Source organism: Choristoneura fumiferana, chromosome 25 (genome assembly GCF_025370935.1).
Source record: "Choristoneura fumiferana chromosome 25, NRCan_CFum_1, whole genome shotgun sequence".
Lineage (NCBI taxonomy): Eukaryota > Metazoa > Arthropoda > Insecta > Lepidoptera > Tortricidae > Choristoneura > Choristoneura fumiferana.
Window position 1 is genome coordinate 655,029 of NC_133496.1, and position 18,824 is coordinate 673,852.

At 37.3% G+C, this 18,824-nt stretch overlaps 2 protein-coding genes across 2 annotated transcripts in view; one reads left to right on the forward strand and one right to left on the reverse strand.

Annotated features, from left to right (window-relative positions):
- l(3)07882 (Nucleolar protein 14 homolog l(3)07882) overlaps window positions 1-8,132 on the reverse strand; it is a 10,530-nt gene extending 2,398 nt beyond the window's left edge. Inside the window, exons 1-8 of the mRNA XM_074107201.1 lie at window positions 7,836-8,132; window positions 7,425-7,618; window positions 6,170-6,252; window positions 5,614-5,824; window positions 5,365-5,476; window positions 5,095-5,231; window positions 845-960; window positions 69-559 (exon numbers count right to left, since the gene is read on the reverse strand). Of these exons, the coding sequence (XP_073963302.1) occupies window positions 69-559; window positions 845-960; window positions 5,095-5,231; window positions 5,365-5,476; window positions 5,614-5,824; window positions 6,170-6,252; window positions 7,425-7,618; window positions 7,836-8,027 (1,536 nt within the window). The 5' untranslated portion in view covers window positions 8,028-8,132. The remainder of the gene's footprint in view (window positions 1-68; window positions 560-844; window positions 961-5,094; window positions 5,232-5,364; window positions 5,477-5,613; window positions 5,825-6,169; window positions 6,253-7,424; window positions 7,619-7,835) is intronic.
- Window positions 8,133-9,107: 975 nt separating this feature from the next.
- Non2 (upstream activation factor subunit spp27 homolog Non2) lies at window positions 9,108-14,280 on the forward strand. Its single transcript, XM_074107408.1, has 5 exons — window positions 9,108-9,245; window positions 10,808-10,971; window positions 11,477-11,584; window positions 12,128-12,229; window positions 12,407-14,280. Exons 1-5 carry the CDS (start codon window positions 9,203-9,205, stop codon window positions 12,668-12,670), a joined length of 681 nt encoding a protein of 226 aa, XP_073963509.1. The 5' UTR covers window positions 9,108-9,202; the 3' UTR covers window positions 12,671-14,280.
- The last annotated feature ends 4,544 nt before the right edge of the window (window positions 14,281-18,824 follow it).

Genomic DNA, 18,824 nt, shown 5'->3' on the forward strand with positions numbered 1-18,824 from the left:
AACTGAAACAATTATTTTACAACAAAGTAATTACTTCTTATTTTAATCATGAAAATGCTAAGTCTTACCTTTAAAGTTTCGTATTCCGTAGTCTTTCCTAAAAACGATTTCAGAAGTTCATCATCTTCGTCTTCATCATTTAATTGCTGTTCATCACTGTCAGAATCACCTATTAGTTTCTTTCGCTTCTGTTTTACCTCCTCCTTTTGAACATTGCTTTGGGACTTTTTTGTTTCAGGTTCTTCTTCGTCACTGGAGTCTTCTTCGTCACTTTCTTCGCTCTCTCCATCTTCTTCCACATCATCGAAATCACCTTTTCCGTTAACAATTGTTTTTGAATTATTTATTTGATTGCTGTCATTTTCATGTGCCTCGGATTCATCACCATCGTCCTTGTTCTTGTTCGATTTGTCTTTACTTTCATCTTCTATCTTAGTTTCTTCCTCATCAGTCTCGTTATCTTCGCTTTCTTCACCACCATCGCTTTTCTCCTCATTTTCTTCTTCTTCATCAGAGGAGTCTGTCAGACCTTCATCATACTTTTGTTTGGCATTAGGCACTGCAAGTAAAAGCAAAGACAATAGTTACTGCTTAAAAGATAGGACGCTATCTGTCTTGTCTGTTAATTTTTCATACTCAAACAGCAAAACCAATTTAGATGAAGTTTGAGATGCTGGGAAGAACATAGGATAGTTTTTATCTCGAAAAATTGCATTATTCCCGCAGGTAGGAACAGCTAGCATTAAATAAAAATACAAAAGGAAGCCATAAATAAATTGTGTACCCTATAGTACAAGTCATCAATTTATGGATTTAAAAAAGTACAATAAAGTAGCATTATTACCAGAGTAAGATTTAAGCACGTGGTCGGGAACGAGCGGTTTTCCATCATTGTCATACGCCAGCATGAACTCTTTTTCGTCCTCCAGAACGAAGTTGTCTTCCAAGTCATCCGCTGACCTATAATGATCAATATGTCTGTTTCAAAAGTCATACCCCCTTATTCATAAACGACAATCAAACCTATTTTAGTTAAAATGATCTGTATGTCACTCTAGAAAGGGACAAAGCATTTGTTAGTTAACATAGGCTTGTTAAGTTTTATGAATAAGGGGGATAGACTTTAGTTAACACGCTCATTCTGGCATCAGTTCAGTTCATCATTCTGGTCAGAATTAAGACAGTATTACCGTGTGTTTACTGACAGACTGATGAAAATGAGGGTTTTCCGACAGGCGAAATATCGCTAGATGGCGTTAGTATCGTGAGGTCCGTTTGACGTTTGCTTGAGATAGGCTCATTTTAGTACATTGTGTCTTAAGGGCGGTAAATAAGGAATTACGAACGAGAGTCTATTAGAAGCCCGAAGTCGAAGACTGAGGGCTTTAATGAGTCGATGTTCGTAATTCTAGTACCGCCCGTGCGACATACAATGTTTTTCATCACATTTGCAAGTAAAATTTTATATTTGTAAAAGAAAAAATATAATTGTTCCAAATATTGGCGATACCTTAGGCTGCGCTTGCATGCCCTCCCCCTTCCGCAGCATGTGCCTGAGCCGCGTGTGCATGTGGTCCTGCTGCTACGCCATGCGCAGCGCCATCAGTACGGGCAATGACTCATTTACCGACCACGGGCTTCATGACAAGCACATTAAGGTCGAGGGTTTTATTTGGGGGGTTGCAACCAAGGTAGCCTGCATGTTACGACACTGTTTACGAGCAAGTGTGATGAAAAGTTATATAACCAATCACGAGCAAACGTCAAACGTACCTCACGATACTAACGCCATCTAGCGATATTTCGCCTCTGTGAAAACGCTCATTAAATGTTTTCTCAATAATATTCGTCAATCCAATGTGAATGACAGAAAACAGGAATGATAGACTGAACTGACTCCAAAATGAGCGTATACCCAATACTCAATACTCAATATTTTATTGCTTTTCCACAATGTATGGTTACAGATGTTACAAAGAGATTATGTGATCATCATGGACCCTGTTGGGCACAGCAATATTTATACAAGAGGGCAGCTTTTATATAATTAATAAATTTTATCTTATAGCTAAATATCACAATCACATTAAACTGACTTACTTTTATGAAATTCTTAATCAATTAATATTACATCATGTCCCTTTTATCTATTAGGATTATTTATTAACATTATGTTAAATTTATCATCTATCATCTAGGTATTCATTTATTGAGTAGTAGCATTTTTCTATCATGAATTCTTTAAGTTTATTTATAATTTTTTTTTCGTTTTGTATGGTGTTTGGCAGTTTATTATATATTTTTACAGACATACTATGTGTACTATTGGAATGGATTTTTAAATTTGATGGGGGTAAAATAAGTATGTTTTTGTGCCTTAAAGAATGTGTTTTTTTTTTTTTTTTTTTTTTCCTTCTAATATTTTAACGAGGCTTTAGCACACCAAATGTGACTATGTCAGCCTCATGGGGAGCCTCAGATATATACACCACACTACAGACAAATATTACACTCCCTTGCACTGAAACCACTTCTCTGGATGCAAAGGCCCGTCCAATGAATCTGTAAATTCGCATCGCTTCTTCTGAAAGCGGTCGACTGAGAATTACATTTACACCTCCATTGAACAAGCCCATACCATCCAAATACCTGACTCTGATCTCCTTATTCTGATCACATTCCACAAGAAAGTGAATAAGGTCTTCAGTCTTATTACATCCATACACAAAGGTGATTGCACAACTCTCATCAAATGCAAAAAACAATTAAGTGGAATGTGACCAGATCGAACACGTAGTGCTGACACAAGAAGGCCCCTGGACAGGCCGGCACAATCAAACCAGGGAACTTTAAATACCTTATTCTGCATGGTACCATACCAAATGCCCTTTGTCAACAATGCTGCACTAAAAAGTTCCTGCCATTTGGAAACGCACTCCTCCTTAGCCAGTTGCACCAATTCAGTACCATATGGCTTAGAAACACGATCAATCCCCCCTGTGATAGCCAGGCTAGCCAACCTATCTGCCTGCTCATTCCCAGCTACCCCCACATGAGATGGAATCCATTGCAAAACAATTTGGGTGTGGTTACATTGCAAGAAATATATAAGTTTTATGACATCATAGGCTATCGGCATACCTCGGGAACCCGAGACACACTGAGCCAGGTGTTGAAGTGCACTTCTCGAATCCGAAAGTACAACTACCTTGCTCTTTTCAATAGTCTGAGCATATAAAAGAGCTTCATATATGGCAATTAGCTCTGCTCTCATTATACAGATTCTAGAATCCAAATTAAATTGCTTAGAGATGTTCAACTGTGGATCAAAAAATGCAGCCCCAACCCCCATACTCTTGGATCCATCTGTAAACAACTTATAAAATCCGTCATATTCTTGAACCATCATTTGGATGACATTATTCTTAAGGCAATCAATTGGTACACTTCGTTTTGGTTTGCTTACGCTATCTACAAAACATTTAACACAAGCCTGAATGTCAATATATGATACCCATATACCAATTGTATACATATCCAATATGGGAGCTCTATGCATATCTACCTCTCTAAAAAAATTGTTCACCGCGACAAGCATTGGCTTTGCTTTGTTGGTCCAATAACTGAGTTCGCACTGCCCAGACAACTGCTGCAGGAGTTCAATAGTTTCATCGCTCGATACAGAACCAACTCTGAGCCAGTAACGTGATGCCAAAAACTGTCTGCGGACTGAAAGAGGTGGCAAACAGAGTTCGTTCTGCATCACATGAATTGGAGTGCTCCGAATAAACCCTCCACATATACGCAAAGCATGATTCTGGACAATGTCCAACTTATTCAAGTGCGAGTTTGCACATGATCCAAACAAGAAACTGCCATAATCTAATCTGCTTCTAATCAATGATATGTAAAGACATCTTAGGTGTGTTGGGTGAACACCCCAAGAAGTACCAGCTAGAATTTTTAATATATTAATGTATTTATATACTTTTGAACAAATGAATTGAAAGAATGTGTTACAGGTAAGTCCTGCCGTATACCCAAAGCCAAAAAAATCACAATAAAAAAAAATCAACTGTTTACAAATCAAAGAAAATAGCATCTACACGATCTCCTACCAATGTGGGCTAAAAGACAGGCGAAATATCGCTAGATGGCGTTAGTATCGTAAGGTTATTTTGACATTAAGGTCTTGCTTGCAATTGGCTCTTTTAGTTATTAGCCAATGAGGGCTATCGCGTATGAATTCGCCGCTAGAGGCGCTAGTGTAGCGAGAGGTCTCCGAAATGTCAAATTTCACTGTTTTTGGGTGAGCTACGCGGGTTTATTTATAATTAGAATAATTTTGTGAATATTTTGCAATACCTGAAATTAATTATGGAAAATATGCGTTACGGGACAATGAATGTGTGTGTTTTGGGACAGTTTTGTCTTTCGGAAACCTTTGTCCTCCCTTTTTTTCCAACAAAACGGGACTACGCAACACTGTGGCATGCTCGAAATTTTTATGGTATATTATGGTATACATTTTGTTTTCACGCCCGCAATAACAAACTGACCACTATACTTCAGGCAGGACCTCTGTCTACTGTGGCGCCAACTGGTGAGCGCGAAAACAATAGCCCTCATTGCAAGCAAGACCGTAACGTCAAAAAATCTCACGACACTAACGCCATCTAGCGGTATTTCGCCTGTCTTTTAGCCCTCTTTACGTCCCACTGGGCACAGGCTTCCTCTCAGATGCAGAGCTCAGCTTCAGACTCAAAGCAGATTGGGAACTTCACACACACCAGGGAATTCCTTCATAAGTTTGTGCAGCTTTCCTTATATCGAAAAGGTCGTAGTAAATTTCAAATGTGACAAACCGGTGAAAGAATCCATACTAATATTATAAATGCGAAAGTGTGTTTGTTTGTATGTTTGTCCGTCTTTCACGTCGTAACGGAGCGACGGATCAACGTGATTTTGATGTCATAGGGCTACATTTTATCCTGGAAAAATGCACAGTTCCCAAAAGGGGCAAAAGCTTGTAAAAATATATTCGAATAAATAATCTTAAGTTGATCGTCGAAAAAATATTGGGGCTGATCTTACCGATGCTTCCTAGCTGGTTGGGATTTGGACTCATCAACATCCCCTAACATACGGAGATCTCTCTCCTTTTCTAACTGCGCAATCCTCAATCGTTCTTCTTTCTCTAACTTCTCGTCACTCTTTATGGCGTCAGACGGCTGAAAAAAAAAACGTACATAATTTAAATTGAGGTAACCATACCAGAGAAACTTAGGCTAGTTATGAAAAAAATTTATGGTTTCTGTTGAAAAAAATCCTAACTTGCAAAAACTATGCGACTAGGGTACTCACCGTGCCTCTCTTCTCGAACCTCAGTTCCCGCATCATCTTGTCATAGTCCTGGCTGTTCTGCTCGGCCTTGCCGAGGAGTTTGTCTATGACAGATTCTTCTTCTACACGTGCTCTGTAATAAATGTTAATTGTTGTTGCTTCAGTGCACGGGTTGCAAAACTCATAGCAATATGTGTGACAGCTGGTGCTGAAAATGGTCAAAATGTGACGACTTTTATGGGCGGCCCCAAACCTGTTGAATTGTTATACCTTTTAAACACCACGGGCTGCAAGTCCTTCCACTCGCTGTCCAGTTTCTCTGTTAGATCCAGGGTCTGTTCTTTCTCCTTCTGTTTCTCCGCTTTTCTCTTCTTGCTCTCTGCTATCAGCTGCTCGATCAAGTCTTTATGGGACTTAGCTCCATCTTTATCAGACTTAGAAAGGACTCCGCCACCAAAATGACCATCCGCAACAAAATCATCTAAGAAAAGAATTAATACCATTTTATATTCCGTAAATTTTTAGTTTCATCATTTTTTTAGCCACACCTTGAAGCATACTATAAATAAAAACATCAGGCAAGTGCAACTTTGAGTTGTCCGGTATTGGAAGATGCAATATAAATATACAGGTTCATTAAGCGCTCCTTTGCAGCCAGTGAATCTGAACATAGCAGGAGAAATTTTTTGATGAATTTGGCCATTAATTCTTCCAATGAGGCTGGCATAGTCACACAGGTACACTTAAGTACTGGATTTTTTTTAAGTACTGTCGCTGGCAGACCAATTACAACTTTTTGTTTTTTCCCTAAGATGTAGATACTCGCCATCTAAGCCTTTGAAACCCGCTTCATCCTCTTCATCAGACCGAGGATCATCAAACTTTTCTATCTGTTCTAAAGTTTGTCCTCTGAAAACAAAAACATAACTCATGTTTACAAATGATAAATAAATAGAAGTTAAATGAACAGATTAAATAGTTATTGCTGAATATACTTTAAACTACAACCAAAATACTTTGCCACTTTACAATAACATCCAAGACCACACTTCCTTTTTTTTAGCATTAGAAAGAAAGTAAGCGATCTTGACATGTCTTTATTGAAAAATAAGTTACAGCAAATATATGTATAAAAATTAACAAGGACATATGATCATTTACATGCTTTTGGTATCATAAGTAATAGTTACTGTTATTTTAAAAGGTTTTTCAATAAAAAGACTTACCCTTTTTTTAATGCAAAAAAAAGAAGTATATGTCTGTGCAACATTGGGATATTATTGGGGTACTAATAAGGCACAATTTGTTTTGTTTTAAAATTTTGTAAAGAATCAATCAATGAGGGATTCTTGGCAGGTGAAACATCACTAAATAACATTAGTATCATGGAGATCTTTTGATGTTATATTTGTGCTTGCAGTGGCTAATTTAGTTAACACATTCCGCCTCAGTGACACAATATCTGTGACTTTTTAGTTCTTACTCCTATGCCAGTGCCACGTATTTTGACTGCTGTGGGATATGCGCTATGCCTAGCGTAAGAGCTTAGTGGATTGCATGCGGCTCCGGCAACAAGCCTTTAGGAGGTACGAATTATTTTGACCCAACATGCGTGTCACTGGCATAGGAGTAAGAACTAAAAAGTCACAGACGTTGTGTTACTGGACCGGAACGTATCACGTCTGTGACACGTATACGTGTCACCCGCATAGAAGTGACTACAGTGGGATATGCATAGGCATAGCGTAATGGTGATTTTCCACCGGCGACGCGAGACCAGAGGAGGCGAGACGAGAATTGAAATTTGTATGCATTCTAGCGCGACCGCCGCGACAATTACATATACAAATTTCAATTCTCGTCTCGCCTTGTCTTGTCTCACCTCGCCGGAGGAAAATCACCTTAAGAGCTTAGTGGATTGTTGCCGGGGCCAAACATGTTTATCAATATGTCAAATGACCTCACAATACTAGCTCCGACTAGCCTGTCACAGAAATTCTCATTATTTGAACATACTATGCAAAGAAAAAATTATTGATATAGAAAAAACATTGAATAACTATATTGTATGGGCACAATACCTATGCGTCAACACTTCATCATCAGCCAAATTATAAATATTCTTCCGGCTGTGCTGCTTAACTCTCTCCGCAGCAAACCGAGCAACCATCTTGTCTTCTGCTGACAACTCATTGTTTTTCTCTCCAATTCGTTTGTCAATGAATGTGTTTGTTTTGTGCATAAGTTTCATCTCGGTGCCAAGGGTTTCTTTTCTCTATGGGTAGTATGAATTTGTAGGTTTAAAAGTGATAGCTAGTAGTGCTTTTAAAAAAAAAGCAGAGTAGGATGCAAAGAGAAGGAAGATCTGCTGATTGAAATGATGAAATTATTTAAAAAACTGGTTCTTTCATTTGATACAAAATTAATTACAAGCTGAAGAAAGTTTTTATTTAAAATACAGAATAATTATTGGCAGTCAGTAAATAATTTACCTTCTGTATAGCCTTAGCACGCGATACACCAGGCAATCCTCGGTCATGTTTAGATTTCTTGCCTAAAATCTTATGTTTTTCTCTATTTATATGCACTTCGAATGGATTTAACTTCTTATTTGCCTCTGCCTTTCTCTTATGGTTAGCTCTATCAGCCGCACCAGCGTTTCGCTTGTTCTTTACTTTAGCCATTGTATAAAACTAAAATCTAAATCACAAAATTACAAAATAACATTTACTCAGCAAGATGAATTAAATTATAATAGGTTAGGAATAGGAATTTGACACACGCGTGGATTTGACACTTTTGACAGTTTAAAGTCATATTTCAAAAGGTGTGTCTGTGTGGGTCTCTTTCCGAAATTTGTTAATCGTATTATTTCTTTGACCTGTAAAACATATAAATATGATCATTTCTCATTTTTTCTACATATATATGATATAAAAACACCAAATCGGCCTACGAAAACGTGAAACGACTGAAAGTTAATGAAAAATAATAGTTAACCATGTAATACGCCTTACGGTCTTGTTTGTTTGATTAAACTTTATAAACGCTCAATTTATTGTAGTCAAATTGCAATGAGTAAATTTTACACCGAAATATAATTATATTAAGTTCTAGATTGAAAATAAATGTATACATACTTATCAATACTAAATATGAAGCAATAACCGAAACAATATTACAAACAATTTTTCAGTGTTAATTTCTTTTGCTAAGACAAGCCAAATTGACAGCTTGACACATTTGTTTGTGCGTTTGTGCGTCAAACTTTGTAGAAGTAGATAAATTCTCTTTGGCTCAGCTGGGCTACTACGAAACTCGAAACTCGAACTTCGTATGTTGCCATCCCGCTGACGCTTATACTGTTTAATACGAGAGCGAGAGGGACGGTACAACGATACGAACTTCGAGTTTTGAGTTTCGTAGTAGCCCAGCAGAGTAGTGGTGTGGTTGTGACGTGTTTGATCACAGTTTCATTTGAGGATATTTAGCTATTATTTTACTTTTCACGTTTAAAAACACATAATATATAAGTATTAGCTGTTGCTGGTGTTCATATGTATTTTTTTTACTTAACTAAAGAGGACAAAGGGTTATTATAAAATTTTACTAAGAAACTAAAAATAATTATAGTCAATTTAAAATTTAGCGCTCTTGGACGTCAAAGAATCTCTTCGTTGATTGGTTGTGCACGTTGCCGCTCCTGACACTCATTGGTGGATTTTTCTGCCCCGAATAGTACCGATACGATCTTCGGCTAAATTCGTTAGGACGCCGTGTAGCACCTAGCGCGTAGGTATATTATTGTGTGGCTTGCTTTTCCTTACGTCGCGGGAGGAAATTTACTGAGTTCAAGAAAATGGCAGACATTAGCAAGGAAGAACTTGAAAAAGAGATCGCAAGTAAGTTCAACAACACTATTAAGTCATAAAGGATATTTATTATTAAATTTCCGAGTTAAAAGGACCGTTTCAAGCTATTCATGGCCTAGGTTTCGCTGATGTTTGGTGGCCGCATAATGGCTTCCTACATTGTTCAAGGGGAACTTATTTTTCTCATCTTCTCATTGAAATATCTCTGATAGTAAGACGATTAAACAAAAATGTTTCAAGTGAAAGTTGTTCGACATTATTGTGCGCTTCTTTCTGGATATTTGCCCTCATTTGTGGCTTTCTAGATTAACTTGCCCACTGGTGGTTTATTTTTGTACAACGCGTAACTTGCCCGATGTAATGCTCCACGTATGTAGCGCGGTAATGGCAGCGTCGAGCCTTTATTTGAGGTTACGAAATTGAGCGCACTATGTTAGTGAGCAGATTTTACTTGAAACATTTTGCTTGAAATTCCTTATTTCCAACAGAATTGGTTATTTCAGTGTATAAAGTTATGTTTGTCATTTTTTGACGGCAGCCATTGTTACGTTCCGAATCGCACATCGATCGTTTGTGTTCATGTTCTTTACAGACGATAAGTAGGCATTCTTCTGCTAATAGTAATAGTTTTTTAATGTGCACTCGGAATTGTACGTACTTTTATGATTATGAGTTTTGATAAAAATAAACTATTTTTTTTTTATTGTGATAGTTTCTCATTCAATTCAATAATATGCTTCCACTGAGTTGATATTATTCAGTATTTATTTTCATTCTTAATATTATTATTAATAGGGATGGGCCGAATATTCGTTATATATTCGGTATTCGGCTAAATCACCGAATATTCAACTGTATTGAACCATTTATGAGACAAGTGTTTTATTTTTATGAGGTACAGTAAGGCTTTATGTTTTTGTTGACACTGGTTTTATTTCCAATAACAGCAGATAATAACCCTCCTTCTTCGCAGTTGGGTAAAAAAGATGGTTATTAATTAAAACCAAAATATACTTATATTATTTCGAGAAGCTATGGTGATTTTTATAATAAGAGTTGCATGATTAAACATTTTTAACAAAAATGAATCATAAGTATTTCAGTTTTTTGAGCCAAATTGCGAGACTTCAAAATTTTTTTTTATTCAAACCTTTCAAGTAGTAAGTATATCAAAATGAAGAGATTTAAAAACAGATTACAAAAAAATATACAAGTCATGTGTTTTTATTTACCGTTTTCACAGAAATATCAAAAAACTATGAAATAAAACAATAAATTTAAAAAATCAAAACCCGACTGTGTTAAAAAATTAAAATACTAAGATGAAAACAAGACGTGGTCTAGAACTCTGTTAAGTAGCTAACTTAAACTTCAACAGTTGGGACCCATTCGAATCGCAACCAGCTCAAAAGTTCTTAGTATCTGAAGTTAGCTACTTAACAGAGTTCTAGACCACGTCTTGTTTTCTTCTTTTTAGTATTTTTTAACGCAGTCGGGTTTTGATTTTTTAAATTTATTGTTTTATTAAATCTAGGAAACAATTGACACTGCCAACTAAAATCACCTCAAAATATTGAATAATCCTTTAACAGAGATTCTCAAAAATGCTGACCTGGCCAACACATCATCGAAAAAGGTCCGACAAAAGTTGGAGAAGAGCTTTGACTGTGACCTGACCGAGAAAAGGAAGATCATCGACCAGCTTGTGATGGACTATGTCAACAGTAAAGAGGATGAAGGATCGGAAGAGGAAGAGGTAAAATGCTACTTTGCAGAGGTCCATATCAATGAGCTGTTAACATTTACTTTGCTCAATGTCACACACACATCACACACACCTATACTTATTTTGGATAGGTATTTAACTAAATGTAAAGAAAACAATGTCAATTGGTGTCTTAAATATTGAAATTCTGCCATTAAACTATCTAAACATTTAAATTTCTGTATTGAAATACACTAGTCTAGTTTGTATAGATAAGTAAAATGTTTAAAATCCTTGAATGTACCAAATCTGGCAGCTGAAGTTTGTTTACATTTAGTTATATACTTTTATGGGGTACAAATCCACTGAAAGTTGGGAGTTGTGACAGTTTTAAGGCAATTCCTTCATGGCTCATCTCAAAAGCAATGCTAGTAAGTATACCTACATTGCAAACATTTTTCTAAGCGTTTCACTGTCTCCTGGGTCATGGGACCGAATAACAACACTAAAAATTTATTGACCCTCGTTCAAATCAAATTATTGTTCTATTTAACAGGAGGCAGAAGAAGAGAAGAAGCCACCAAAGCGTGCTGCCCCAAAAGCAAAGAAACGCAAGGAGAGCTCAGAAGAGGACGATGCCTCTGGTGGCAGCGACTCCGATGAGGTAAGTCAGCATTGTAACTTACTATTTTTGTGCACGGATTGTAATAGCATTGAGGACTTAGTACATTTTTTGGTGGAGTGTGTACCCCTGGATAAGGACCAAGGATATCCGTAAAAGGTATTTGAGTGATTTCAATGGTGCAGTGAATGTTATTTTGAGTTGTCCGGTATCGGAAGATGCAGTACGAATTTACAGGTTTATCAAGCACTCCTTTGCAGCCAGATAATATGGACATTGCAATAGAAGTGTTTGATAAATGTGGCCATCGAGTCTTTCAATGATGCTGGCAGTCACACAGGATCACTTAAGCCTCGAAAAAAAAACTTACTATATTGGATGTTGAGCAAGTGAACTGAATAGACAGTAGACGACAGACTGCTTTTTTCTTTGTTCTTCCTTTTCTCCTTCTGCATCCTGCGTGTCCCTGTTAATCTGGGATAGTGTAGCTTCCTTCCTACTATCTGTTAATTCTTTTCAGAGATTAACCCCTACATGGTAATTACAAACAAATAAAATTGAACTCTTTGTTATATTTATTTGCAGAAACCAGCACCTAAAAAGAAGAGAGGAAAGAAGAAGGGCTCTGATGACGAAGATGCTGATTGGGGCAAGTCCAAGAAAGAAAAAACCCCTAAGGCCAAGAAGGTATGTTGAACCATTGTCTTTTATTACATGATGATTTATATCGAATTGCAGTTTTATTATTGCAGTCATATGACTCTCTTCCTCACATTTGTTACAAACTAGCGAGAGGCAAGATTCACCTTGTGTATGCCTTTGTTATTTTGTGAGTGTTTGATAACTAAATAATTATTTTCACAGGCGGGCGGACGCGGCAAAGGCGGTGGCTACACGCGCGCGTACAAACTGTCTCCCGCGCTCGCAGAACTCATGGGCGAGGAGGAAATGCCGCGGCATGAGGTTGTCAAACGCGTGTGGGCCATCATTAAGGAGAAAAAACTCTACGACCCCAACAATAAACAGTTTGCCATTTGCGACGACGCCCTCTATAAAGTAATTGGGACGAAACGCTTCCGCACCTTCGGCATGATGAAGTATTTGAAAACGCACTTCTTGGATGAGTAAGTCGGTAGTGCTAGTGTTGCTAGGTTTTTCTAAATTTTGGGTATGATGTTAATATTTTTGATTCAATGATGTTGATGCCTGGCAAAACTACTGTATGTGCAAAGAAAATAAATGGTGAGCGATGTCATCCACATTTGTCACCTAAAAGAAGCAGATAAAAAAAAATTGGTTGGACTGAGTCCAAGGAACGCCATTTATTGCTATTATGATTATGAATATATACATCTTTTCTTCCACATAAATACCATATATTTTCATGTTTGTTTCCGAATGTTTCTTTATCTTTCCAAGACACAATAGCAGTTTCTTGAATATGGAAACCATGGAACTACTTGCCATCGAAATCTATTTTGCGCCAGCATTGTAGGTTTGTGGCTTTGCCATGGAGCTAACTTGTAGTCATTGAAATGACACTAGTTCTGCTTTTACTTTTAAGCGGTTTAATGTCTAATAAGTTTGAATTATTCCTTGACTATCGCGTTGCCTAAGAATAAAATGACGAATTAGAGGAGTTGGCAATCAGGTTTTTACAATGTTTACACTGTCGAAATCATAAGTGTTGCATTTTAGTTTATCTATCATGTTTAATGAATAAAAAATCAATTTTCTACACGTGTCGGTGTTGGTTTAGAAAATATTTTCATAAGTCTGTCAGAAACTAAAATCAATCAAAATAGTATTTGATTTGGATAAAGTTTTAAATCATCTAGTGTCAAGTTTAGGAATACAGATGCCGGTATTTTTGAAACGGAAATTATATCGGATGTCAATACTTAGCGCGGCGACTGGACATGAGTGGCGTACATCAAAAACATACAGAGGGCTAATTAGTAATTATGTAACGTTTCTGACACTCGCGATCACAGTCAAATTGTATTATTATTAGGTTTAGTAGACCTACCCTTAACATCTCCTCCGCACTACCCTTAACACCTCCTGGTTCCGCTTTCGGTTCCGATAAAACCACATCCGTTACATCCCTGCACCAGAGATAATAATATGCGAGGTAGCTAAGCAGTGTGCGTGGAATTAAATGGCCTAGAAAAGGCTCATCTCTTAAAATGTACGGTCAAGGACTTTAATTCATGTTCATGAGCCACCATTGAACCTTTTTAAATGAAAAGTAGAGGTGAGACGTACTAGGCAAAACGCGGACTGAGTCTTGCGAGTACGCGTCCACAAAAAGACTAGATCCAAAGACTAGGTCCACGAGTATCTACGAGTACTTAACTCAATTGACTCATTGCGTAAACAAAATGATTCCCGTAAATGCGCTCCCGTAATTGCGTATACGCGTACTAGTTTTAGTAGTTTTACGAATATCGAACTACCGAATTCCACGTCACAGTTCAGTCTTCACACTTCATATTTTTTTAATTTTAACTTATATTAAATACCGACTAAAAACTTCCCTTCATACTTTATACAGGCTTAGGATTGTCAGCAATTTATTATAAAATTTTCAATTAAAAAGTGTTTTCAGTTAATGTATTAATGCTAGTTTTCAAGTTGGCGGAACGTTGTCAGCCGCCGTACTCCTAAATACTGCGTACGCTAAAAGAATCGCGGGCGGGAACGCGTACTCACGCGAATTATGGAGGGGGCAGCAGCGGAGGAGATGAATTATAATTGCGGATTTAATAATAATAAAATTTAATGATAAAGAATACAAGTTTTACTTAAACTATCACGAATGGTTTCGTGTTGTCCTATAGGACCCGATGTTAGGTGTCGAAAGGCTGCGAGTCACTGTGCACACTGGTTTTGTAATTAGTTCGAAACTGATTGCCTAATTCACTGTGTCGGCGACGTAGCGTGGTGACGTAGTGTCGTGACGTTGCGCCGTGACGTTGAGTTGTCGTACGAGGTGCTGACGCGATGACGTAGCGCTGTGTAGGGCCCGTGCCTAACACCTCCCCTCTAAGTCGAGCTACTATTTGCTAGGTTTAGTGCAAATGTAGCGGCTTTCTTCAGCTCTATATTATCTTGCTTGATATCGACTTTCGCTCTGGCTCGATGTTTTCGATATAGTATGAAGGCTGTTACACCTGCTCCGAATAGTATGATAAGGTACAATGGTAATGTAGTGTGGTAGAGGGTTGAAGATTGGATCGCATTTGTCTCGATCGGCTTTTCCATAGATATTTGTTGCTCGATAGCTTCAAGATTGCTCAAATTGATAGAGTTCATTCTCAACATGGGGCTAGATTGCTGGCTTCTGGTTTCTGGTTGTATTGACATTATTTTCAGTGGTTGGCCTCGGAGTTTGTTATTAATGTTTACTATAGTAAACTGTGAAGACTTGAGAGAGCAGTGTTGCGGGATAGTTGCGACGTAACTTCCGTTCAAAATGATATGTTGCTCCTGCTGGCAGTTGATTTGTACTTTAGTAGGATTTGGAAATGTTATGGCATAATGTTGATCGTCCAGCTCCAATAGAGCCTCCTTAGACAGAGAGATAGGCGTGGTTTTACACGTTCCATCTATCTCCTGTAAATGAATGAGTTTGTGAATACAGTCTCGCTCCGTACGAATCTGATGGCTGAGTTTTTGTTGGCAGATGTACCAGTCGCCGGATTTAGGGCATTCTGCCTCTACGTACACATATTCTTGAGGGTTGGTTGCTATGAAAGGATATGGAGGAATAAGGATGCGCCCGTATTTGTTTGGCAATGGGCATAACTTATAAAAATCAAATGAGCCTTGACAAATAATTGGTACTTTTAGGACAACTACTAAATCATTCTTAGAAAAATAAGAACCTACATTTATGAAGCTATAGTAATCTCTAGTATCTAAATCTAAGATTTGATCTTTGCTATATATCTCGTGCAATTTCCCAATCATGTCCTTTAGAGAACTTATACTTAAAATAGAGTGGTGCACATTACTTAACTTACTGAAAGCTAATATGTTTTCTATACGTAATAATTCGGTATATAAGTCGTTTATATTTTCACTAACGATATTAAACATTTGGGCAAGATGTGCATAATCCAGCAGTTTTCCATTGCTTAACATACTGTCATTCTTTAAATTTAATAAATCTTTACTTAAAATTTGCTGATTGGTATTCAATGCTGACAATATTTTCTTATGTTCAACCATCCATTTTTTATTTAAGCTTATATGTTCATTAAAAGTTTTCGACAATTTTTCGTCATTGTTTTTTAGAATTTTGAGAGCATGATCATATCTAATGGCGTCATTATGGTCTAAGTTGCCGCTTATGCTTTTAATAACTGAACCTAAAGGATCTATAAGTCCTCGTCGCACTCTTTTGCTAGAGAAAGTACTCAACTGCGCCGAAACCTTATTGAGTTTAGCATACAAATATTTAATTTGGGATTGGAAGAAACGAAATGTATTATTTGCTAAGGAATTACTTGCGTTAGTAAGCTGTGTTTTGATGAGGTCAATGTCGTCATGTAATTTGCCAAGCTGAATGCTTTGCAAAAATGTGTGGTAGTGGGAAACGACTTTTGTTGGTCCCATTTTAAAAGGCAGGATTCCAGGTCCATCATCGAAACTTTCAAGGTGGATTTCTTGGGTTAGGGCCAAGCTGATCCATGTCCACATCGGTAGATGAAGCCTGTAACAATTGAGATTTACGTACTGGTTTAAGTCGGGACTTAGGAACGGGGCCTCGTTTTTGGAAGTGTATATGTGAACAGGTAAGTCCTCTTTAACTGTATCATGGGTGTATCTAGGAGCTATTTTTTGTCTATCTGCAAGAGGGTTTCGTATGTAAACCTCTTGCTGGGGAGAGTATTCTATGTTAGGATTTCTGTTCATATTTACTCTTGTCATTATGGATTCTCGTTGCTCTAAACAGGAATTATGCACAAGGTTATAAACAGTTTTCATTTTGTTACGATGGTCATTAATATAGTTCTGCAATAGAAGTTCTGTTACGTCAATGTCAATAGGGTCTCGTGGGTCGAAGTGTCCGTTTATTAAGTCATAGGGTCGACATTTAGTGAAACTATGTATTGAGCTATTATATGCCAATAGAGCGTAAGGTACTAAATGTTTCGAGTGCTCACTACTGTTTTCGAGTTTTAGTATTCGCAAGTGTTCTAGGAAAGTACTATGAAATTTTTCTATAATGCCATTTTCGTTTGGTGCATGCGCCGCGACTTTGTGGTGATTAATCTTATGAACTCTTAGAAATTCTGCAACTAGCTGGTTCGTGAACTCGGTACCTTGATCCGTTACTAAAGTTAAAGGCAGGCCATGATGAGTGCAAAACTGTAATAAGGCTTTTACAATACTAAGTGCGGTGCCATCAGATAACCGGTATGCCTGTGCGTATTTAGAGAATGAATCGATTATTGTTAAGTATTTTTCGCGTTCAACAGTAAATGTGTCAGCGTGGACGGTAACGAAAGGTTTTGTTGCCGGCGGCACTACCTGGAATTGCGGTCGAATCGGGCAACGTTCGTACTTAGCTTGACCACACACGATGCATTCGTTTATGTATTTGGTAATGCTGTCGCGCATTTTTGGCCAAAAATATTTGTGTGCTAATGCTAAATATGACTCATTTATACCGCGATGATTTGTCTTACCTTCGTGGTATTTACGGATAATTTCTTGCTGTCGTTCAAAATTGGAAACATTTTCTATTTCAGATTTCACTAATACTAATTTCATGGACGTGTTTTTGAATGTATTTTGTATGATAGGTACTATAGTATACATTTCTTCTATAGGCTGGACTAGTATTGCTGTACGATATTTAGGATCAACATGTTTAGTAATTGCGGTTATTAACTCCAGTTCCAAATTTTCTTTACAGATTTCAACGTATGTCCTTAAATGTGTTTCAAATGGCTTTGTTAGGGTATCAGAGATACGTGATTTTCGGTCGATGATGCGGAAAACTATTTGTCTAGTAAATTTGTTAAGTGGATCATCAGAAATAGGAATTTCTAAAATTGGACTTTCGTTGCTTGTATGGTTTGTCTCTGTCTGTCTGTCCTCCAAGTCATAGACATTGGGAGTTTCAGGTGAGTTTGCTATCATTGAACTGACCTCGTTATGTATTTCTATACGTGACAATGCATCAGCGATGGTATTAGATTTTCCTTTTTTGTATATTACCGAAAAGTCGTATTCAGATAGTTTCAAGCTCCATCGGGTGATTCTGGCATTGGGTTCTTTAAGGTTCATCATCCACTGCAAAGGTTTGTGGTCGGTTATAATTTTGAATTTACGACCAAAGAGGTAGGGTCTAAAATATTGAGTTGCCCACACAATCGCTAATAGTTCTTTCTCAATTGTGCTATAGTTTAATTCGCTGTCATTTAATGTACGGGACGCAAATGAAATAGGTTTATCGGAAGTTAAGGGTCCCTGCGAGAGGACGGCACCAAGGGCAACGTTAGAAGCATCTGTTCGAAGGATGAATTCTTTGGAAAAATCTGGGTACTGCAATATGGGGTCATTTATAAGCAAAGTCTTGCATTTCTCAAAACATTCTATATATTCCTGGTTAATGTTTACGCCTTTATTTTTCTTTAGGCACTGAGTTAAAGGTTTTGTTATGCGAGCAAAGTCCGGAATAAATTTCCTATAATAACCAAGTAGGCCTAAAAATTGCTTTATTTGCTTTGCAGTTCTTGGTAAGGGATATTTTTTTATAGCTGAAATTTTATCAGGATTGGGTTTTACGCCCTGTGGAGTAATTATATGCCCAAGATAAGGAGTTTCCTGTTTCATGAACTCTGACTTATCCATTTGGATTTTAAAATTCGATTCCCTTAGTCTTTGGAATATTTTTTCCAGATTGATTATATGTTCCTGAAGGGAAGTGGAAAAGACTAATATATCGTCCAGATATACTAAACAGATAGAATTTTGTAATCCTTGTAATACGTTGTCCATTACGCGTTGGAATGTGGACGGGGAATTTTTTAAACCCATTGGCATGCGTAGAAATTCGTAATGACCATTTTCAACATTAAATCCAGTTTTATGAATGTCGGAAGGGTTCATCTCTACTTGGTAAAAGCCACTTGCCAAATCTAAGGTTGTAAAATATTGACATTTGCCTAGTTTATCTAGGATGTCTGATATGTTGGGGATGGGGTATTTATCATCTATTGTTTTTGAATTTAGCTTTCGAAAATCAACTACTAATCTCCACTTT